Below are 22,745 nucleotides of genomic sequence, written 5' to 3'. Positions count from 1 at the left end.
GCTCAAAGATGCTACGGTTCAACAATAACTCAACTGCTCTGAATATGACATCAGTGGTCCTCCTCATTCGCATTTTATTCCTATAGGCATCACGGAGTCCTCTTTGGACAGCGATTCGCCCGTGAACAAACCTCCGGAAACCAGCACCTCCTTTTGGATCCCCGAGCGGGCTGCGACTGGCAGCGACGCCCTCACCGATACCGTCTACAAGTCGCTCACTTCCTCCTCGCTCCACAGGGTGCTCATGCATACCACCCAGCCCATGTTTAACGGTAAGGCCCGTGGACCACCTCTCTGAGCTTGACCAAGGTTCTAACGGCAGGCTTATAGCCTGTCCAAATGAAGGCCTTAAATGGCATTAAAAAGTATTAGATATGATGTCCGGAAGCATGATTCAATTAGAACCGGTTAGCAGTTAGCACCAAGCTAGGTTGCGAGCCGAGAGCCGAGCGAATGCCCAGCTTCTCACTTGGAGTGACTCCGAGTCACTTGCTCTTTAGACTTGAGGAGTGTTTAACTCAGTAAGTGCTTAAGATAGCTTGCGCAGCATCATTGCTGTTATTTCTGGCCCGTTTGCAGGCCACAAATTGCTTCATGTTCCAATTCATTTGCTCTCAATTTGGAAAGAAAAATGTACCGTTCCCGTCACCAACGTCCAACATGAAACGCTAATGCCACCTAGTGACAGAAAAATGACCTCAACACAAATCTGACTCAGTGTTATGTTTTACACTCTGTTTAACAGTATAGTATTTCTCTCAAACTTCAAATTACTTCATAAATGACTATGAAATTACTGTATGAATGAACTAAAAGACACAGCCATATTTGTATCTGTTTTATTGTACTTTTAAAACACATTTGAAATGTGTGATTAATTTGCAATTCATCGTGAGTTAATTGTTATTAATTTTGATTAATTATGATTCAAATGATCATAATCGACTGACTGTTTGCGCATGTGTGTATACGTGGTAGGACGTGGTCATTGCAGGTTTTTTTTAAGTTGCATTAAAAAACCGGCACTGAAGACGGCATTAAAAATTAGATACCTGCAGGAATCCTGACATCGCAGCACAGTTGCTTTCTTTGAATTGACAATATTACGGCTTGGATTTATTTATCTAGGACGATTCGGTTGCTGCGTTTGTCTTGTTGTAGTAATGATGGCAGCTCAGTTGGGAATAGATAATGGCGCGACCTTGGCGATGCTCGACAGTTTGCTCTTTGCTGCTTGTCACAAATCACTGTAAATGTGTCTAATTTTCATCAGATCTCTTTGTCGGCATCAGGCTCTATTATCTGCTTGGTTCCACTTACGCTTCAGAAGTGGGATCTTTTCCTTTAAAGGGGCTTTAGTCCTTTGCGTCAGTCAAATGCTCTCTCCGGTGGATGTTTTTGCCCAATAGCACTGGAATTTAACCGACAGTCTTGCACATGAAGCTCCTCGTTTGTGCTCTCACGTTCCCATTGCAAGCAGTGCATAATTTGGGTTCTCTTGTCGCACCAGAGGGAAGCAACAGCAGTCACGAATCTCACGTCGGCTTGGTCGGCAGCGTGGAGCGGGAGAAGAGGACCGTCATTCCTCTGGCCGTTGTCTCCACTCTCACCATCCTGTGTTTGCTGGTGCTGGTGGGCATCCTGGTCTATTGGAGGTACACACCGCGGCAAAGTTGACATCGCACTGACCGCCATCACATTTGTTCATCCCGCTTTTTTTTTTTTTTCCCCCCCGACTCGCACAGGAACTGTTTCCAGATGGCTAACTTCTACCCCGACGACAGCACGTCGCCGAAGGTCATATCAGCTCCGTCCACCCCTCTGCTGCTCGCCACAGGTAACCTTGGCTCCGGTCCCTCATAACATCGCTGTTCCGCTTTGAAACGGGAGTCCCGTTTGCCCCTTGTGTGCCAGACGGTCACGAGCCGCTGACGGTGAAGCAGTTTGTGAAGAACGTCATGGAGCTCCACAACACCAACACCTTCTCCAAGGAGTTTGAGGTGTGCGCTGTCTGTGGCTGTTCTACTTTTTTTTTTTTTTTTTTTTCCCCGTGTTGAGCTGTTAGAGGCAGACTTAGCTGACAGTGCGTCATCTGCCGTTGCTTTTTAATAACACACTTCCATATCTGCTAACATCATGCTGTTTAGGAAAAGCTTTTAGCAGCATGTTAGGATGCTGAAGACGACGTTATGTGACAATTTCAAAGAAGAATGTGCTGCTACATAATGGCCAGTCGTCACTATAGAAGTCAATGGAAATATTGGCTCCTTGGATTGGTGTCAAAGCGGGTGCATCTGCATGGCATCAGCCCCCCTCTGTTTCCTAGCATGAACCTCCAGTGTAACGCACACAGACAGGAAATTCTGCCCTCTTGTACCTGTCACTGTCTTTTGGCTCCTCCTTAACGGATAAACACTCAAATTTGCAACTTTAAATGGCTCACCCGGCCATGATGGTCCATTTCTCAATAACAAGCTCAATTTATGTATTTTTTTGACACTAAGCTCGCATTGACAATTGTCTCAATTTGTTTTGGAGATTGGGGGGGGGGGTGCATTTTAGTGCTGTTGTAATTTTGACATACAGACCTCTTATATAAGTGCGAACGTTCAGTGCCAAGAGAGAAAAGCCGAGTCTGAATGATCCGCGAGACCACAGCTTTGTCTTCGGGGTTCAACCTCTCTGTGTGTATATGAGCCCCTTGTACCTGGACCTGCACTGACTCCCTGTCTGCCTGTGTGTCACCACCCCTCTACCCCCGACTCTCCTTTCACCACCGCCATCGTTGTGCTTTCTGCATCCTCACTTCCACCCTCCGTTAGATTGTGAAAGAGTCCTACGAGGTAAGACGCTCGTCACCCCTTTCAAGTTGACTGTAAACTGACACATTTGATCGTTCCGGGCAAACTACACAGCCCGTCAAAGCAAAATGAGACAAGCCACATTAAGGCCACACACAGTTGACAAAAATGCGACGCTCGGAGCACCGCGCCCTCACCGTCACACTTGATTACCGATTTAAAACGCGTGGATATTTTGTGTTGTAGGAGGTGCAAGCATGCACAGTGGACATGGGCATCACTGCGGACAGCTCCAGTCAACCCGAAAACAAATCCAAGAACAGATATATCAACATCCTGGCCTGTACGTCCCAAGACGGCATTGCTTTCACGTTTGCGCTCAGAGCAACTGCCTAAACTATTCCTCCATCCCAGATGACCACAGCAGAGTGAAGCTCACCAACAGTTTGGACAGAGACGGGAAGTGCGAGGACTACATCAACGCAAACTTTGTTGACGTGAGTGTGTTTTTTTTTTTTTTTTGCTCGGAGACAATGTGTATTCCAAACAATCATTCTTGACCAAGTCGCTATTTCGTCGGCAGGGCTACGAGCGTACGAGGGCCTACGTCGCAGCCCAGGGCCCTCTCCGAGCCGGCAGGGAAGACTTCTGGAGAATGATCTGGCAGCAGAACATCGGCATCGTCGTCATGATCACCAACCTGAAGGAGAAAGGACGCGTGAGTGGGCGGGAGCGCTGGCGGCGCCGCCGTCAGCGTTTCGGACGCTCGCTCCGATCGACGCGAGTCATCCATTTGTGTCGGTGTTGTGTGTGACCTAACAGACCAAGTGCGATCAGTACTGGCCAGAAGATGGTCAGGAGGAATACGGTTCCTACCAGGTGACTTTGAAGAGCAGCAAGACCCTGGCTTACTACACACTGCGGACATTCATTGTCCGAGAAAGTACAAATAAGGTAATCTAGGCTCCCCTGCTCTTTCTGAACCTGAACACGCAAAGACCGCCCACATCCGCGATCTTCCAGGCGTCTCAGAGGAAAGCCGAACACACAGTCCAGCACTTCCACTACACCCAGTGGCCCGACATGGGCGTCCCAGAATACACTCTGCCCGTCCTGTCCTTCATCAGAACATCCTCTCGGGCCAGAACGCAGGAGATGGGCCCCGTCTTGGTGCACTGCAGGTGCGCCACTTTAGATTTGCGCGCGTTGACGTCGTTCAAGTGCCGAGTGGTCCGATCGTTTTGTGTCCGCGCCGCAGCGCCGGTGTGGGGAGAACAGGGACCTACATTGTCATCGACAGCATGCTGCAGCAGATCGAGGATCAAGGCACGGTGAATGTCCTCGGTTTCCTGAAACACGTGCGGACTCAGAGGAACTTCCTGGTTCAAACGGAGGTAAACAAACACGCAGGCCAGAGAGCGCCGACTTGAGATACTCGCCACTTAAACACTTTGCGGATCGAAAACAACCGCATCATTCGGATCGGATGTTACCTCAGCATATAGGACGGACAATGTTGTGTGTTTTGGGATGGTTTGTCATATGATTCCTATTTTTCTCCTGAAATACTTTTCCAAGATTTTCACTTTTAGGTTTCTTCTTCACATCGACGCCTGTAGACAAACACCATGACAATACTCAGTGTGCTAAGTCACGAATCAGTAGTCGGGCCGTTTACGCTACCGACAAAGACATTTACGCTCATCCCAAACGATGTTGTTGGCCTTGCCTCCAGGAGCAGTACGTGTTCATCCACGACGTCTTAGTCGAGGCCATTTTGAGCCGCCACACCTCCGTGGCTTGCGACCACCTCCACTCGTACGTGTCCGGCCTGCTGACACCCGGAGTGTCGGGCCGGACGCGCATGGACAAGCAGTTCAAGGTACATGTTGGACCAACCACTGGCTTACAACCACACTAGCTGATTGGTTTCACAAGTATGTCGGTGATGGATGTTTCAGTTGATCAGTCAGCGGCAAGCCAAACACGCCGACTACAGCACGGCTCTGCGCGACGGCAACGCCATGAGGAACAGAGCCAGAGCGCTGATGCCCGGTGAGCCTCAAGTTCACATAAGATACTCGGAAGTCATGCTCATGCTCACGCGTCTCGCGCTTGCAGTGGAGAGATCAAGAGTTGGGCTGACCGCCACAGAGGCAAACTCCTCAGGCTACATCAACGCCTCCTACGTGCTGGTAAAACGACTTCAAACGTGTTGCTTTTAAGTCCGGAAAAGTGTCACGCATTCAGCTTGTTCCTTTTTTGGGGGCCATGTGTCAACCCGCCGCTTTTTTTTTGCTTTGAAACTCAGGGCCATCGCCACAGTAAGGAATTCATCGTGAGTCAGACGCCGCTCAGCAGCACCGTGGAGGATTTCTGGCGAATGATCTGGGAGCACAACGCACGCGCCGTGGTGCAGCTGCCTGACCCGCATTGCCAGGTTTGGACCTTCTCGACAAGAGGCGTGTTTCCGACTTCAATCGGACGCGTACACACACGAGCTTTTGTGTGCGTTTGCAGAGTGAGGGCTGGGACCCGTGCGCGTATCGGCCTTCTGAGGAGCAAATCGTGCACTTTGAGGGATTCACCGTGTCGCATTCAGGGGAGAGGCGCGTGTGTCTGTCCAATGACGACAAAGTGCTTGTGCAGGACATCACGTTAGAATCCACGCAGGTATTTGCCACCATTTGAAACACACGTTGCCTCGCACCTCTAAGCGGTCCTTGGGCCCAAAAGGTGTACATTTGCAACGCACTTTGTTTTCCAGAACAATTACGCTCTGGAGGTGCAGCTGTACAGCGCCTCCTGCTGGCCCAACCCTGACAGCCCCATTCGGAACTGTTTTGAACTCATCAACGCGGTCAGCGAGCACAGCAGCCGCACGCCCGGGCCTACGGTCGTGCACGACCCGTGAGTGCGCCGCACGTTTGTTGTGAGAGAAAGAATGAGAGAGCTGAAGTTCTCTCATTTTATGACGCCTTCCTGGCTTCTGGTCCTCTGCTCTTGACTTTGCGTAGGTTGGGAGGCGTTACATCGGGTCTCTTCTGCGCCCTCACCACTTTGTCCAATCAGCTGCAGCAGGAGGGGCAAGTCGACGTCTACCAGGTGGCACGCATGACCAACCTGATGAGACCGGGAGTGTTTAATGACATCGTAAGCCTTCAAACACACACGTGCGCCTTTCGACAATCCACCAGAATTGAGGAGCGCCATTGCCCCCCCCTTAGGAGCAGTACCAGTATCTGTACCGGGCCGTGCTGAGTCTGGTGAGCAGCCAGGAGGACCAGCGAGCCCTCCAGAGTCCAGAAACCAATGGATCAGTACAGCTGGGGAAGAGCAACGTAGCGGAAAGCCTCGAGTCACTCATGTAGATGACGCACACAGTAACAGTACAGGTCGGTGTACAGGTCAGTGCTGAAGCTTCTCTGGAAGCGTCCAAGAGCTGCGAGTACTTTTTACACACATAGTTTCCATTCCACAAATGTCACATGAGTCGTCCCGGAAAGACGTGAAGCCGATTTCACTCGCTGTTAAAATCACAAGTCACGATGTGACAAGGTGGACCAGGGGAAAAACATTTTTAAGAAGCGGCAATGGGGAACGACCGCAAAGGCTGTTGTCCCTGCCATTGGCTCTGTGGCCTTTTGTAGTAATTCATGCTCTTGTACTTTAAAAGCTCTTTTTGCTAATGCGACTGTTTGACTAAACCAAAATAATGCTCTGTGATCTACGTCTTTTTACTAAAGGTGGCTACTGTCTTGTTTGCACTTGTTAAGTCTAATATGAGAAGTTAGACATTCCATCCAACTTCTGTGGTGAGTGTTGAACATTTTTTGTCAGTATTTTGTCTCTGTCCCCAGTCAGACACGATCAATCAATCAATCAATCGATCCGCTTTCTTCAACAGCGACTCCATTACCGAAACCTTTTTTTTTTGTGTAAATATCCTTTAAACACCAAAAGGCCAAATTACTGTATGTTTTTACTGTGTCCGTCTTTTCTATGACATTTTTCTAGCCATTTACACATACTGTATAACTGTGTGGATTCTATTTGATAATTCCACGTATGAATCATAGATTTAACTCATTGGTAACGCTTTTTTATCGTTCCGGTAATTGTAGCAAGTTAACACATTTATCTGCAGCCGCAAATGTGTGCAGTATGTAAATAGCAACAGATTGAATAAAGACTTGAATATGACTTTTTGGGAAATCTCTTATTGCACACGAATGATTGACTCCAAATCATCCCATTCAAGACAAATAAAGCTTTAACCTGTTTTATTATTTTCCAAACTTAATATTGCATCGGCAACAAATGAAAATATTCCACAAACAAAAATTTATGAAAAATATTTGCCATTATAGCATCGCAGTCACACATGATAAAGTGTATACAGTGCATCATAAATAAACACCGTAAATAATACAGACGATGTCAAAGTAAGCAATAATTCGTCAACGCCACACCTCCTCGGTTATTATATTACACAATCTTGTTGACTCATTTACAACATACCGAAATAGACATAACATTAAATGATTATGCCTACAACACATCTCCTATAAGTGTTATGATTGATAAAAATACATTTGAATTATTTAACTATGGCACATACAGTACAGTACATTGTAGACCGGTTGACATCATAAAGGTTTAGGGATAGACCGATTATCGGCCAGGCAAACATTTCTAATAATAATTTTTAACAAATCAACGTTGTGCAAATCTGAAAAATTGTTCAATAAACGTCGGCTTAAGGGCGTTTCAACAAAGTTAAGAGTTCTTTTTGTTATTTTTTATTTTTTTTAGATTTTGCCACCAATATTTTCCTGAGCTGAAAATGAATTATCGGCTCCAAATATCAGTTATCGACATCCTTGACTACTAATCGGTATCGGCCCTGGAAAAAAAACACATCGGTGTATCTCTATTATGGTTGTTATTGACCTGATTATAAAATCTGAATTAAGCCCTTTTTGCTATATGTTGGCATACTCATCTTAATAAAGAGTGTATACACTATTTACATAAAGTACCCTAATAAGCAAGTTGCTTATTACTTTACAATTCATGTTGTAGTACATGTTAACTTTAAAACAAATATATTTCAATTCACATAAACAGTAAAACATGCATGTATAACTAGAAACTTTCCGTGAGGAAAAAAAGAGGAGGAAAAAAAAGCACCGCCTTCAAGCATATTGCAAGAACAAAACAATTAATAAACCTGAAAAAAACATCTGTTGGCTTCACACACATTCGCCTTAGTGTGAAGTCATCCTGATTTAAAAAGAGAAAAAAAACTTTTTAAGCATGTAAGCTGTCGTGGTCAGCTGTAAAAGTGATTTGCTCTTTGTGATTTGTGCATCGGTTGTCTTTACTTGTCCCCTTGAAAAGTCTGTTGGCAAAAATAAGCATTGTTATAATCACGTAGAAGTGACACCGTGCGTGTGCGTGTGTGTGTCCTCACATAGTCGGTGCGTTTGCGTTTCCAACAATCTGGGTCGAGCCTCTTCTGTTCATCGGCGAGCGCTTTGGCCTGTAAGGTAAACACGCGACGCTCTTCGCTTTGCATTTTCTTCCAGCGCTCGCCCAGGAGCACGCTGATGGCTCTGAAACACACACACACACGTGCGCATTTTACACGCCTGACAAGCACCGACGCAGAATTCCGCCGTTAAGGCGCACAGCAACCTGTTATCCTTGCCCGGGTGCATCTGCGTGTACAGCATCCTGAACTTCTTGGCAAAAAGCATGAATGCGTTCATTGGCCGCTTGCACTTGGGTGTGGTGTGGTTACTTCCCGCTTGGCGGATACTTTGGCTTTTCATTGGCTTGCGGTGAGGACAGCGGGAGTGGCTGGGCGTGGGAGCGCCTGTTGGTTTTGGACAAGTTCAGACTGCTTCTTCTGACTATTTCTTTATTCAATTTTCAATCGTTGGCCAAGGTCAGTGAAAGCATGCCAAACCTTGTAACGTATCTCTGTCCGGAGAAACGGCGCCGCCGCTGGACTGGGAGGCATATCGCCGTCGGGCCATGCTGCTCAGCAGGTAAACCGCAGAAGAGTCCAGCGGTGTGAAATCATAGCTGCGGACGGCGCACAGAAAAGGGAGCACAATCGTCTCAATCATTCGTGCACAATGTCAAGTCGCTTTGAAATAAATACCTTTTAAATGTGTCAAAGACAAGCGAGTCATCAGTATGTTCGGCATCTCGGTGACCGGGAGGAAGGCACACGTCGCCTAGCTCCATTTCATAGCCCGCTATCCCGTAATGCACCACGGTCAAGCTCGGGTAGAATGACGACCAACCTGATGGAAAAGGACAACGACAAGCGTCACAGGTGAGTCCTCTTGGCAGAAAGGGCGAAATACTTTACCGACCTTTGTTTTTAACGTAGAACGGGTGGTCAAGTTGACAGCGCGCAGTTAACAAGCTGTGTCCAAAAGCGCCAGGGTCAAAGGTCAGCTGCAGGATGGCCTGACCTGACAACACGCTTTCTGAGTGTGCCACAAGCTGCAAACCCTCACAGCCATAACTCTGCAATGGAAGGTTGTTTTTTTTTTTTTTTAGTCTACCTAGCTTGATCATACTTCTGTTGTCAAAGGATTTTTTTTTTTATTTAATGGTACCTTCAAAGATCTGGCCTGTTCCTCATTGTCAGACTGAACGTCCTCAACATTGCGCCACTCGACACTGGAGCCACTGTGGAAACGCAGGTGAGTACCTGCGCACACAAAACAGCTTGAATGAAACTACCCTTCGACTGACAGCCCATATAAAAAGTTCAGACACGACTGTAAAATGACTGTCTTCATTGAAATAAGTACAACTATTTGACTTTGATGTGTTTTCGTGTAATTCTCTCCCAAACCCCTAGTTGCAGTCATTTTAAAATGTTAAAAATAAAATCCGTACATTCACATTCTCATTGGAATATATGTGTGTGTTTGTACCTTTAAGAAAGCAATGCCAGGCAGTGGCAGGCCAGGAGACACTCCAGGCCGTGTCCTCGTCATCGGACAGCGAGGACCTGGTGGACACCGCAGAGCTGCATTCGCTGCGTGTCTGCGCAAACGGAAAGCAAACATCGGGCAACAAAGTGGGTCACCTGCTTCATGGATGGGAGGTAGAAAGTGGGAGTTTGCTGTACCCTGCCTCTGCTGGAGTTAGGAGGGGGTGGCCGGGCGTACGAATGCAGATCACTTCGGGCGGAAGAGGAACTGAAAATGACAAGCCGAGATGTGCTTACTTTACGCGTGTTGTATGTTTCGGTATGAGAATTTGGTGCTCTTAACAATGAAATGGCACCTGCTGTGGGGAGACTCCTGTAGTAGTGGGCTTTGAGGCCCGGTGGCAATGTGAGCCAGCTGCGTCAGCCAGCGGGTGTCCCCTGACTGCACACGACACCCCGCGCCCGCCTCCATTTGATAAATCGCTGTCATCTCTTTCTCCTCTGGAGCCTCCTGCAGGTTTGGAAGATCAGCTGAGGAAAGAGCACAGGGATGTTTGTGTCTTTATGATGCAATTTGTTACGATAAAAGTCATACTGGGTGTTATTTACCATATTCCATTAAGTCACTCCTTGGGCCAAGTGAGGAGTCGTGTGATTGGTCCTGATCCACTTTCACAATCTCTTCTGTGAGTGTGAACACAAATTCAATGTAGACCTTGGGAGTGTTGCTTAATAGAAGAAAAATGCCTGAATGTTGCCATGGGGATGACGGATACCTGTGCATTCGCAATGAGGCTCGGCATCCTTGTGCTGTTTGGGGTTAGCACCGGACAGGCCTTTGGGGATTACCACCTCCCACATCATGATTCAACTGAAACATAGGATGTGATTAGAAATGTCACACAGACAGAAACATCTTTTTCGCCTAGTTCAATTAAAAAAAATAAAAAAAAAAATTCTTAAATAAACTTTTTTTTTTTTGCCCGCCCCGAACATGAAATTACACATTTTCTCCCTGTTGCGCAATATGGTCATCATGTGACAGCCTCTTGTTTATAAACTTCGAGAGCGTCCGCGCATGCGCGTAACGACCCATTCATTCAACGCTGTGAATGACGGTAACAAATAAGCAATAGTGTTGATACAATCATTTACTCTGACATCATGTATTCAAAAAGTCGTATTTGGGACACATAAGCACAAGAAGGAGCAGTTTGATCGGTCACTCTAACGAAAGTGATATATATTTTTTTTTAAATGGGGATTTCCGTCGACGAATAATGTACAATGTAAAATCTATTCGTATGAAAAACGATGTCTGTGTTGAGAAAACGCGAATAAATATAATAATGCGTCGAATGGGTTTCGGGGGAAAGGGCCGTTTCAACAAAAACAACTAACGTCAACAATGAAGCTTTAAGAGCGATCGAGCAGCGTAGCTCGTATATGTGAAAACGCCAGGCCTCGTCATCCCAATATTGCCTCGTATTTTCAAAGTTTAGAGCATATTCAATAGATTGGTGCGCTCGCTTGTCGAATTCGACGCATTAAAACACGGAAAAGTTTTAATGAACTTTTCCTTTACTCACCTAAACAGTGGCCTTGTACGGGAAAAGTAGGTTGGTATAAACACATCATCCTCGCCGATCCTATTGGCGCAACGTCTTGTCAATCAAAAGCTATAGCATTCTCATTGGTCGGTTTATTTGCAGACGGTTTAACATTTTTACATTGAGGTGAACGATTAAAAACGATGATGAAACAGTTTGTTATGTATGATTGTTCAAACCATTTATTTTCTGGCTTGTTTGTAGTAATTTCAAGTTTTTTTTTGTTAGAGGAACCACTTAATTAAATGGTTGGTAGAAAAATTCCAAAATAGTTTTCAGGTTTGATAAACACTATTTTAGTTACACGAATAAGTACGGACTGCACTTACACAAAAACACAATTACCCGTATTGTGACGTTACTTAATTTGGCCGCTAGATGCCAGCAAACACGAAAGCTGATTAGGCTTCAGACCAGCTGAATTTTTGTACTTCCGAATTGCCCCTTATTATGAAAGAATTACCGGATGCTGCTCACTCTTCAAGCAAAGTTAGCAGATCAACTCTTTACATCGGCAGCCAACGTTGTTGAATCTTTTAAAACTTTTTTTTGTGCAGTAATAAGCTCTATTCGCCTCACTTAAATGCCGAATCTCGGGTTGTTTGGAGCGGGTGTCATCACCCTACACGTCTGTTGGTGAGTTTTCCTTCCGAGATTTTCTGGCACTTGTACCGTTAGTTCGCCGCAAAGTTGTGCTGTCCGCTCTCAATTCGGTATTTCGTGACATATTACTTTGACATATTCGCCACGAAGATGTCCAAGTAAATATATTTAAGACAAAAGTGTCAACGCAGTGTCATTTTTTTGTAGTATTGCATTCATACTACTGTCCACTTTAGCTAGCTTCCTGTTTTCAAAAAAAAAAAAAAAAAGCCACTAGTCATTACATCCTGTTTATTTCGATAATAATTTAAAATGGAAAAAAAAAGCTTTTAAATAGTTTTTTATTCCAGTTCTTTTAAGACTATTGCTGGTGCATATTTGTATTTTACTTCATTACATAAGTGCTCAATCTTTCAGATTGTGAGGGCATTTCCTGTATAGAGCCCCCTGTTGAGCACCCCCACGGCTTTCCAAATGGATTTAGGTCTGGGTTGTGGCTAGACCTTCCTTTTATTTACTTGGAATCCTTTGTTGTCATACAGAAAACAATGTGAAAATGATTCCACTCAAAATCAGTCTGTCCCGTTCTATCACTTGTCAAGCTAGGCGATGGACGAACAGCCGATCCAGACGAGTGACGAAGACCGAGTGGTGTTGCGAGAAGAAAACAGGCGGCGGAGACGAAGGAAGGCCATCATGTCGTCCTCCTGCGCCTCCATGGATCATGTCACCGTGGAGTTCGTTCTGCCCACAACGGCGCGGGGTGGCGACTGTCCCGACTCGCTGCAACTGGAGGTGGCGGGAAACTGGACAGTGGAACAGGTTGCTCATTGTTAGTTCGTTGTCCGCTCAAGTGTCATTTAAGGTGACTTTGAATATCTCTGCTCCCAGGTGAAGGCTCAGGTGTGGCTTAGTGCGGTGACGTCCAACCTCTGTCCGGAATTCTACCAGCGTTTTTCTCCTGACCACTGCATACTGCTTTACCAGAAGAAAGGCAACACGTGCGAGATCTATGACAAGCACCAAGTCTTCCAGACGCTGGATTGTGTACGCTACTGGAGAGGTTTGTTTGCAAGAAACTTCCTGTCTGAAGCAGTGACTCCCAATATTGATTGAGAAAAGGCACATACAGACACAGGTTAGCTGCCATCTAGTGGAAAAGCATTGAACTGTTCTGGTTGTCACTATACATCGCTGGCATAGACAGATGAAAAAGGAAAGAAAAGACAATGATTGTTGTCGATCATTTTCGCACAGTGGTTGTTGATCACTGCAGAATCAAACATGGATCTTTTTAATTTTTTTATATTTAATTTTTTCTTTTTTAAAGCCTTGAAGAAAGACGTGGGCCGTATCAAGCTAGTGCCCCGTCCGCAGCCCTCGGACGAGACCCTTCAGTACCAGCGGTACCTCAACTACCTGATTGGCTACGACGTCACCGATGTCAGTAACGTGCACGACGACGAGCTGGAGTTCACGCGCAGGAAGCTGCTGACGCCGCGGCGCATCGAGCTGTCGGACCGCGACGCAAAGCTCTACTCCGTGGACCCTTGGGTGACGCACAAGTCGCTGCCGGAGCACCTCCTGGGAAAGGTATGTTCAAATTTGGGGGGTCATGTTTTTCTGGAGACGGCACAGAACCTAATAAAAGAATAAATAATGTCCTCATTTGGGTTGCGGTGGGGGTGGGGGTTTGGGGCGTCAGTAAAACAGGCCATCAACCTGCAATTTCGCCACATTCCGTTTTCCATCCAAAGAATTTTAAATAATGTTCCCTAGAATCAATTCAACTGTTGAGTCTTATTTCTAAGATGTTCTAAATGACTTGGTCCCATTTTATGAGGAAGTTTTAGAGCCTCTAGTTTCCCTCAAAGATGAGTCATATCTTATCTTTGGTGCACAAATGCTGTGGTTTCGTGAATGTGCGTTATTTGATTGGGTTGCTCTGTTCATCCTTTCAGCTCAACAACGGCCACATCCTGGTGGTCATCCACATCCGCACAGTCACTCAGACCATCAAGGTGTCCATTGACGCCACACCGGCACAGGTGCAATAAAGTGTTCCTCTTCAAGGTCTCCATTTGCTCTGTGATATCTCACATTCCAGTCTGTCCTATGCAGGTTTTGTCCAGCTTCTTCTCCAAAACAGCAAATAAAAGAGGCTTGCTGGGCATCCCTGACAGCACGTGCGAGACGGACTTTGTGCTGCGCGTGTGCGGCAGGTTTGCTCAAATCGAGTCGACGATGAAGTTGGTGGGATCAGGTGGCTTCATTTTTTTTTTCGAACAGGGAGGAGTACCTGTATGGAGAGAAACCACTGAGCAACTTCAACTGGATCCGTCAGTGTCTGAAGAACGGTGAGGAGATCCACTTGGCTCTGGAGACGCTGCCGGATCCTGAACTGGATCTGGTTCGCGAAGAAGACTGGGCCCAAGTGGACGATTGCACCGGCGTCGCAGGTAATCGGTTTGGACAGTACTCGGTGTTTGAGTGACGGCCGGTCATTTGACGTAATTGTCGTCGTAATTTTTTGCGTTTTCCCAGGCACGCATGAGCAGCTGACCATCGACGAGAAGGACCACGAGCGAGTGTTCACCGTCTCCATGTGGGATTGTAACCGGAAGTTCCGGGTGAAGGTGCTGGGAATCGACATCCCAACTCTTCCCAAAATTGCCGATTTTGTCGTTTTCATTGAGGCCAGCATCTTTCACAGTCAGCAGCTTCTTGCCCAGGTCGATATTTTATATTGATCCATAAATTACACATGTGCTATGTAGAGTTGCTGGCCAAACAAACAATGTTAAGCCTCAATTTTGTATTTAAGGAGCGGACGACTCCCAAACCCTTCAATGAAGAAGTGTTGTGGAATTCCTGGTTAGAGTTTAACATTAAAATCAAGGACTTGCCTAAAGGGTCCCGACTCAACCTCCAGGCAAGGATTCATTTACTTTTTTTTTTTTTAATTGTCATTATCAATTTAGATACATTTGTATTCAGCATTGTGTTACAAAAGTGTGTTTATACCTTGTGGGAGGGGCATTCAACACCCCAAAATGTTCTTTGCGCCTTCACTAGTCCAAACATGGCATTCTGATGCATATTACATTTGCCAAATATGAATGAATCAGAATGCCGTGTTTTGACTAGTGGGCCTACGTCGAACATATTCTTGTAACGGAAATTGTTGACTTCCCTTCTAAGGCTATATATATAAAAAAGTTTTTTATATGATACATTTTCACCTATGACGTAACTCCCGTAATGAATGGCTGATCACCGGAATCATGTTGTGACTATATTACAGCGTATCATTTCCTTCCCAGGTGGTATGCAGGAAACAACCCCAGACCCCAACCTCAAAAGGATCTTCCTACCAGGATAACACGTCGGGAGGCGGGAGTCACGACGGTAAGGTTGTCTCAAATTGCGGCAAACCCTCACAAAGCGCGCCTCACCGCTTCTGCCGCCGCTTATTAAGGCAAGACGAAGAGCCGCCTCCTGTACTACGTCAACCTGCTGCTGATCGACCACCGCTCGCTGCTGCGCCAGGGCGAGTTCGTCCTGCACATGTGGAAAATGCCCGAGAAGAGCGAGGAGAGCAGCAGCAGCAGCATCAACGCCGACAAGCTGACGTCGGCCACCGACCCGGACAAGGCTTCGTCCATGGCCATCGCCATCCTACTGGATAAGTACTGCTACCCCGTGGTGCTTCCCAAGAGCCGCGATCAGAGTCGGGACGGCGACGGACGCGAGCGAGCTCAAAGGGAGATGCCCAACCACCTGAAGAAGCAGTTTGGCGCCATCGTGGCGACCGACCCCCTACATCCATTGAGTCCCGAGGACAAAGAGCTGCTGTGGCATTTCCGGCACGAGTGCATGCGTGACCCCAGGTACTTGGAGAGTGAAACATATAGCTTGGATTTTTCCCCGAGGCAATCAAACCTTATAAGGTCTTCCCGCCAGGGCCTATCCAAAGCTGCTGTCGTCAGTCAGGTGGGGAAAACAGGAAGACGCCCTGGCAACCCACCGGCTCTTGGAGCGCTCCACTGCATGGGACAGCAGGTAAGGCCGTTTGCACTCTTAAAGGGGAAGTCAACCCAGACATATTTTTTCAAGAATATCTTCTATGCAGGCCCACTAGTTGAGTCATTCCGATTAATATCGCCTTTGTGGAATAAGAGTTAATCCACCCGTTTCTAGCCATCGTCGGGGGCGGCCATTTTGTCACTTCTGTCGACTGACATATTCTTGGAAAAAATATGTTTGGGTTGACTTCCGCTTTAATGTTTACAAATGTTGGCGTTCCTAACTTTTACTGTTCTCGGTGCGTCAGTGTTTTGGACGTGGGCTTGGCCATGCAGCTGCTCGACTGCCACTACTCTGACGCTCAAGTCCGCTCCATGGCCGTGAGGAAGTTGGAGACGCTGGAGGACGACGACGTGCTGCGATATCTTCTGCAGCTTGTCCAGGTCTGTTTCCCACCAATTGATAATAGCGCAACCCGCACACACACACAGACGGGGACTTTTATTGTTACAGCCCAGCAGTCTCTGAAATCTGGCTTTCAAAAAGCATTTAATTTTGTAATAGTGACAGTGTTACCCTTCGTTGTTGTTTTTTTTTTTGTGTGCCTCTCGTGTTTTTTTGTGTTATGAAACCTGTCATTCTGCAGCTAGACTGACTTCACATAACTATTGCTGTGCGTGTGCAGGCGGTCAAGTTTGAGCCCTACCATGACAGCGCCCTTGTCAGGTTCCTGCTCAAGAGAGCTTTGCGGGTAAGCAGGACGAAAAATGCATCTCATATTGCTGTCAGTGTCAGCCAGTACATGTGCAGGTTCAAAAAAAAAAAAAAAAAGAATAAATCTTGCGCTGTCTCTATTTTTGCCTTTCAGAGTAAGCGTATCGGCCATTTCCTCTTCTGGTTCCTACGCAGTGAAATCGCCCAGTCCAAGCATTACCAGCAGAGGTTTGCGGTCCTGCTGGAGGCCTACCTGCGAGGGTGCGGCGAGGCCATGCTGCAGGATTTCGGCAAACAGGCGAGCGAGTATTTGCGATGTCCTTAGGAAGGCTGTGACTAATTCGTACCATCGATTGCTGTATTGCAGGTGGAGGTGACCGAGGCTCTGCAGAAAGTCACCCGAGAGATCAAGACCATGTCTCCAGACAAGTACGACGTCACGGCACAAGGTGAACATGGACTCCTACTTTTTAAATAAGTCACGGTTCGGTTTCCCATAAAAAAAAAAAATAAATATATATATATATATATATATATATATATATATATATATATATTTTTTTTTTTTTTTTTGTTATGTTACAGTCATATTCACAAAGATTATGTTGCAATGATTGGAGTGCTGTAAACTAATGTGACCGCGTCTGCTTCTCAGTGGTGTGTCAGATGCGTCAGAAGCTGGAGACACTTCAGTTGTCTGGTCTCCCGCAGGGTTTCAGGGTCCCTTATGATCCCGGACTAAGAGCTGGAGGCCTGCTGGTAAGGCAAACGCAGACTTTCGAGACTCTGATGCGATTCCGTGCTGAATGTTTTCCTTTTTTGGGGCTCAGATCGAGCAGTGCAAAGTGATGGCGTCCAAGAAGAAGCCGCTGTGGCTGCAGTTTGAAAGGGCCGACCCCACCACCCTGTCCAAGGACCCCATTGGGATCATCTTCAAGCACGGGGACGACCTCAGGCAGGACATGCTCATCCTGCAGGTGGCCGACAGTCTCATCTCCGCCTCACACATTATTTCATGCAGACATGTATTACTCTGAATTGTCATCCTACATAGGACAGGTCTGGTAGTAGTAGAATAACACCATCGGTTGTTGTTGGGCGTTTTTAACTAATCGCGTCATTGTATACTGTCAATTATTGAATGTCATGTTCTGTGGTTCTTGTTTCCTGACAGATTCTGCTGATCATGCAGTCCATCTGGGAGACTGAATCTCTGGACCTATGCCTGTTGCCTTACGGCTGCATCTCCACCGGAAACAGGATAGGTCCGTCACAATAGCGGCCCCTCTTTCATTGCATGTTTCATGCCCAAATTGCATTTCAGGCATGATCGAGATTGTGAAAGACGCCACCACTATCGCGAACATCCAGCAGAGTGTCGTCGGAAGCACCGGTGCCTTCAAAGACGAAATCCTGCATCAGTGGCTGCGGGACAAGTGTGTGGGCGAAGACAAGGTATGAAAAGATTTGAAAATGCGCTTCCACTATGCTGGGCAAAACCGACATTGTCACTTGTTTTTTCTTTTTTTGTGGGGGTGAAATTACTTTTCTTTTTAGGACCATATTGGCAAGCATCTTTATTGAAGCGTTTTTTTTTTCGTTGTCCTCTCAGTGTTTAAAAGGAAGTCGCAAAAACGGCAGACAGGAAAAGGACGTGAACTTCAGTGGTTTCCTGTCACACAACGCACATAAGCTACTTTTAGAGTCTTCACCTGCACCCACTGTGTCTATTATATTTCTTATTTATTTATAGAGCACTTTAAAACAACCACTGCTGCAGGCAAAGTGCGGCACATGGAGCAAAAATTGGTGATACAACAGCAATAAATTAATCACATATAAACAGTAAACACCACAAAACACTAACGCAATACCAACTCTTGTGCTGTGTCAAAAGCCAAAGAATAAAAGACACCGGGCAGGTGTGTAGGGGGTGGAGCAGCTCTGAGGCGTGAGGTGGGGGGGGTTTTGAACACAAATAAAAGCATCTTAATAATAACTCTAAAATGTACAGAGAGTCATGTGCTGCCTCCTATGAGCAGCAGTTAGGAGGCGGGCAGCAGCATTTTGGCGCAACTGGAGACGCTTGATGGATGATTTTCTGACTTTCTTGCTGTATTTCCAGTTTCAGCAGGCCGTGGAAAGGTTTTTGTATTCCTGTGGCGGTTACTGTGTGGCCACCTACGTCCTGGGCATTGGCGATCGCCACAATGACAACATCATGATCACTGAATCTGGTAACCACGCTTGGTGTTTCGCTTTCACACTCACAGTATGTTGGTAACAATGACCATTTCGGCGCCGCCTCCTCAGGGAATCTCTTCCACATCGACTTTGGTCACATCTTGGGGAACTACAAGAGCTTCATGGGAATCAGTAAGGAGTGGGTTCCCTTTGTGCTCACCCCAGACTTCCTTTATGTCATGGGAACGTCGGGAAAGAAAAGCAGCCCCCACTTCCAGAAATTCCAGGTGCTTAAACCGGAATGAATTTCTCATGTGACACATGTATGTGCACTTGTTACATACGACTTTCATTTCTGTTTCAGGATGTGTGTGTGAAAGCTTACCTCGCTCTTCGGCACCACACCAACCTGCTTATCATCCTCTTCTCCATGATGCTGATGACTGGTATGATGTCCTTTCATACACTGCATTCAAACTCACTTGTTTGTGGGTCAAAAACATACACTAATGACATCATTAAATGGAATGTAAAGAATTAAGCAATTTTTTGGCATGGTGATTTCATGCTTTAATTCAATAGGCCTCCTTCTGTTATTTGCAACTTGGCCACCAGGAGCAGTATGATATTGACATACTATAATACTTCGATTTGACCTTGTAAGACAAGAAGACCAACTAAGCAGCAGTAATATTAGTTCTTTTTTGCAGAGGATAAAGAATATATGCCTGTGAGTATTGTTGTATTTTTCTGTCTGCATGTGTTCCAACAGTTTTTTTGATCAAGTTGTTCAAATGTATCGCGATATTGATGCTAGTTTTGTTAGCCACTTTTCTGCGTTTCTGTCATGTGTTAGCTTTAAGCGAGTGGACAAATTCGCCTGCTTTTATAATGGTAACGTGATACAAATAGTTTGAAATGACACTAAAAGTGTTTTGATCCCAGAAATATTTAAAATATACGCAATTATAAACACTTTTGGGGGAGGGGTGATTACTCGCATTTGTTGAAGTGCTTAACTTATAAATGATCTTTACAATGATATATTTGCCACATTTAAACACAATTTCTTGGCTCGTAACAGGCATGCCCCAGCTGACCAGCAAGGAGGACATCGAGTACATCCGCGAAGCGCTCACCGTCGGCCGCAGCGAGGACGAGGCGCAGCGCCACCTCCTGGACCAAATCGAGATTTGCCGGGAGAAAGGCTGGATGGTGCAGATAAACTGGTTTGTTCACCTGGTGCTGGGGATCAAGCAGGGAGTGGAGAAGCGCTCCACATGAGGTTCCCTCACTGTAAGGAAAAAATAGGCAAGACCTTTGAAAGACAATTGAAAAAGAACAAAGTCTGATCTGGATCTGCTAAAACCATAATTACTCCAGCAACAACAATATTGGTGACTTGCAACATTACATGTACGCCTTTATACAGCCGTTACCATTCATAGACCAAGTCAAATGCAAAGTTATTACATCCCTGTTACAGTTTCTGTACGGGTTTTCCGACTTTATTTTTAAGTCGTAATTTTTTTCATAACAATAATGAACAAAATCTTGTAGTTTCTTATCATCTTTACTTGTTACAGGAGCTTTTGTGGACAAATGTACCCTCGCTATACCGCAGTTCACCCGTCGTGCCAGTGCTATATCGCAGATCATTTTTTTCAACTTATCTACTTGTCCGTCGCATAAATCTCCGCTACATTGCTGTTTATCGTGATTTCATTTTAGAGGATATTACAGCTTTTTACATGAACCTTTATTTCTTTTCCCTCCGAAATCCGCCGATTGAACTCCAGACATCAACGTCATCTAGTGGTGTTTACGGCACACGGCACTTATTACAGGGCAGTTTTAGATTTTATGTTCAAATATGTTGAGAATGTCTTTGAAAATATGTTTCAATAATTTTACTTGTGTTTGAAAAAAGTTTTTTATATGGTCTCTCTCAGGGACGTGCAGTCAGGAAGGTTGAGCCTCACCTGCATCAGAGTAAAAAAAAAAAGATTAAATAAAATTCTTTTCAATTTTAGTTTATTTGGGCCTTTGCTTTATATTGCTTTTCTTTTTGAATCCTTTAATATCCATGGTTTCATCGTCAGAATGGCCAAATTTGCTTCAGGTCAGAAAATACCTATTGACCAGTTTTTAATGTCATGCTGCTAACTTGATGGCAGATACGCTACTTGACTTAAAAGTTGATTTGACATAATAGTCTAAATTTCCACCACAAGAGGACGCACTGTGACATGAGAGGCCCGTCGATCATTCTATTTGTGTTCCCCTCATGCCCTCCCCGTCATCATTCGTCCCATCTCTTTCCATCTTAATCATTGACTTTGTCTCGGGAGATGAGTGGGTGCAGGTGGCCAAGACTGACGCCCTTTCTCTTGTTTTCTTCTCACTGTGGCTTTGAACTGCAAATGGATTTGCCAGAACAGAAAAAAAGCCCCCTCGTTCCTCAGCTCTTTATGGCTCCTTAAAGCTTTTTAGCACGCCCTCGTGAATCATGTGGAGGCTGAAGCGATTCACTGAACACACAGAAATGTGAATGGAAATGCGAGGGGGGGAAAAAAAGCTTTGTCGTTCTTCGGCATTTGCGTTTGAAGAAACGTCTTTTTTTATGCTCTCTCAAGCCTCATGGCAACAGAACAAATGGGAGCAAAAAATCTGACATCATACGCTCGCTGGTCACAACATTAGGTGCAACTACGTAGCCAGTACAGTATGTAAAAAAGACACTACTTCATTCAATACAAATAGGGAAAGTCTGTTCTCAAACATTATAGCTTATAGTTAAAAAAAAAATCATCCTTCTGGGTGACTTTTCTTCCAAAGTGCTGTCTTAACATACAGTGAAATGGTGGGTGTGCGTGTGTGTGTTAATAACCTTGTCAACTGAGGAGTTTCAGGGAGCAAAGTAGTGCGATGTCTTCAAATATATCTCGTTCCTTTCCAGGAACGTGTGAACCAGATCAGACAGCAAGGGAGTTTGCTTGTTCCGTGTGTGCGCGTGTGCGCGCCTGTCTGTGTCCAATGACTTTGCACAAGTAGTTGCTTTAACACCATGGTTCGTATTCATGCTTGACTTTACTTGTAAAACATCACAAATACTCAATTCATGTAAACGAGCCTTCGCAAACACTGTGTGAACGTGTAATGTGTTTTAGCACGCATAGATGTAAATGAACACGCAGTATTCTTGACTTCAATGCATATGATAATGACCCGTGGGTGTGTGTTGCATCTCTATTTATGTTCACTACGCAGTTCTTTGACATTGCCCCATGTTAGTGTGAAATTTACACAGCAGTTGTTAGCGCATCAATGTCTGTAGTTGTCATCATAACATGTCCAGGAGTACTTGTGATGATTTTTTACAGTGGTGTACTAATTTGAGATGATTTGGTTTGACACAAAACTCAAGCATGACTCTGTAGCTAGCTTTATGATTTACTGCCATCTAGTGCTGTCGTCGTCAACGGCAACTGCTTGGATATCTTCCTTTGCCATTGCATTTGTGAAATGTTCATCTTGAATATTTTTTCTTATTTCTCAGTAGTTCCCTTTTTAAATGCGACAGGCCTCGGAATCCAACCTTCTCAATCATCTTCCTACGTAAGCAATGGTCTTCTCTCATTCGCTGAAAGTGAGAGATGTTATTTTTGAAGGAATATTTGGACAGAAGCAGGGGGCTTTCCTGCTGTACATTCCCATGGTAACCGTCAGTCAAATCTAATTAAAACACACCCACACACTTCTCATCGAGCAGAGTTTGCCAAAAGGCGTTCTTTTTTTTTTTTTGCAACCATGATTTGAGAGCGCTATAAATAAAACACTGCCAAC

The 22,745-nt window shown here is 45.5% G+C and overlaps 3 protein-coding genes across 5 annotated transcripts in view; 2 read left to right on the top strand and 1 right to left on the bottom strand.

Annotated features, from left to right (window-relative positions):
• The window catches only part of ptprz1b (protein tyrosine phosphatase receptor type Z1b), a 32,500-nt gene extending 25,496 nt beyond the window's left edge, over window positions 1–7,004 (top strand). For 2 of the 3 annotated variants that reach the window (XM_086021936.1, XM_086021938.1), the window contains 19 exons: window positions 87–272; window positions 1,511–1,655; window positions 1,746–1,837; window positions 1,915–2,000; window positions 2,823–2,843; window positions 3,048–3,144; window positions 3,216–3,298; window positions 3,385–3,519; window positions 3,624–3,755; window positions 3,825–3,982; window positions 4,060–4,195; window positions 4,537–4,683; window positions 4,763–4,856; window positions 4,923–4,996; window positions 5,113–5,241; window positions 5,322–5,474; window positions 5,569–5,711; window positions 5,819–5,954; window positions 6,029–7,004. In XM_086021936.1, the coding sequence (XP_085878062.1) occupies window positions 87–272; window positions 1,511–1,655; window positions 1,746–1,837; window positions 1,915–2,000; window positions 2,823–2,843; window positions 3,048–3,144; window positions 3,216–3,298; window positions 3,385–3,519; window positions 3,624–3,755; window positions 3,825–3,982; window positions 4,060–4,195; window positions 4,537–4,683; window positions 4,763–4,856; window positions 4,923–4,996; window positions 5,113–5,241; window positions 5,322–5,474; window positions 5,569–5,711; window positions 5,819–5,954; window positions 6,029–6,172 (2,291 nt within the window). In that variant the 3' untranslated portion in view covers window positions 6,173–7,004. The remainder of the gene's footprint in view (window positions 1–86; window positions 273–1,510; window positions 1,656–1,745; window positions 1,838–1,914; window positions 2,001–2,822; window positions 2,844–3,047; window positions 3,145–3,215; window positions 3,299–3,384; window positions 3,520–3,623; window positions 3,756–3,824; window positions 3,983–4,059; window positions 4,196–4,536; window positions 4,684–4,762; window positions 4,857–4,922; window positions 4,997–5,112; window positions 5,242–5,321; window positions 5,475–5,568; window positions 5,712–5,818; window positions 5,955–6,028) is intronic. The other variant, XM_086021937.1, reaches the window with a different exon arrangement.
• Window positions 7,005–7,067: 63 nt separating this feature from the next.
• On the bottom strand, window positions 7,068–11,408 carry LOC147126452 (HMG box-containing protein 1-like). The gene is made up of 13 exons (XM_086022696.1): window positions 11,352–11,408; window positions 10,539–10,633; window positions 10,372–10,446; window positions 10,119–10,293; window positions 9,961–10,030; window positions 9,764–9,875; window positions 9,440–9,534; window positions 9,191–9,347; window positions 8,974–9,118; window positions 8,776–8,894; window positions 8,502–8,682; window positions 8,278–8,419; window positions 7,068–8,205 (listed from the first exon to the last, which is right to left on the bottom strand). The coding sequence occupies exons 2-13, from the start codon at window positions 10,624–10,626 to the stop codon at window positions 8,185–8,187; spliced, it is 1,380 nt and encodes a 459-aa protein (XP_085878822.1). The 5' UTR covers window positions 10,627–10,633; window positions 11,352–11,408; the 3' UTR covers window positions 7,068–8,184.
• pik3cg (phosphatidylinositol-4,5-bisphosphate 3-kinase, catalytic subunit gamma) lies at window positions 9,927–20,931 on the top strand. The gene is made up of 24 exons (XM_086022687.1): window positions 9,927–10,880; window positions 12,582–12,797; window positions 12,867–13,038; window positions 13,306–13,568; window positions 13,937–14,023; window positions 14,097–14,197; window positions 14,265–14,434; window positions 14,520–14,707; window positions 14,800–14,907; window positions 15,299–15,383; window positions 15,454–15,865; window positions 15,939–16,037; window positions 16,309–16,444; window positions 16,687–16,752; window positions 16,870–17,013; window positions 17,083–17,164; window positions 17,371–17,474; window positions 17,546–17,692; window positions 17,890–17,980; window positions 18,040–18,170; window positions 18,841–18,952; window positions 19,029–19,186; window positions 19,264–19,345; window positions 19,984–20,931. Exons 1-24 carry the CDS (start codon window positions 10,875–10,877, stop codon window positions 20,181–20,183), a joined length of 3,360 nt encoding a protein of 1,119 aa, XP_085878813.1. The 5' UTR covers window positions 9,927–10,874; the 3' UTR covers window positions 20,184–20,931.
• The last annotated feature ends 1,814 nt before the right edge of the window (window positions 20,932–22,745 follow it).

The sequence above is a fragment of the Filicampus tigris genome, chromosome 22 (assembly GCF_054856515.1).
Source record: "Filicampus tigris isolate MCC_2025a chromosome 22, RoL_Ftig_1.0, whole genome shotgun sequence".
In the NCBI taxonomy this organism is placed as follows: Eukaryota; Metazoa; Chordata; class Actinopteri; order Syngnathiformes; family Syngnathidae; genus Filicampus; species Filicampus tigris.
The sequence above is the reverse complement of the archived record's forward strand: the minus strand, read 5'-3'. Positions and strand labels throughout refer to the sequence as shown.

Bases quoted from the DNA above. Each gene is read 5' to 3' on its own strand.
- pik3cg (XM_086022687.1), top strand. The intron at 14,435-14,519 runs GTAATCGGTTTG...GCGTTTTCCCAG, and splicing joins CGATTGCACCGGCGTCGCAG to GCACGCATGAGCAGCTGACC. The intron at 16,038-16,308 runs GTAAGGCCGTTT...TCGGTGCGTCAG, and splicing joins TCCACTGCATGGGACAGCAG to TGTTTTGGACGTGGGCTTGG.
- LOC147126452 (XM_086022696.1), bottom strand. From the start codon at position 10,626: ATGATGTGGGAGGTGGTAATCCCCAAAGGCCTGTCCGGTGCTAACCCC. The intron at 8,683-8,775 runs GTTTGGCATGCT...CAAAACCAACAG, and splicing joins GGACAGAGATACGTTACAAG to GCGCTCCCACGCCCAGCCAC. The intron at 8,420-8,501 runs GTTGCTGTGCGC...TGTGTGTTTCAG, and splicing joins CACCCGGGCAAGGATAACAG to AGCCATCAGCGTGCTCCTGG.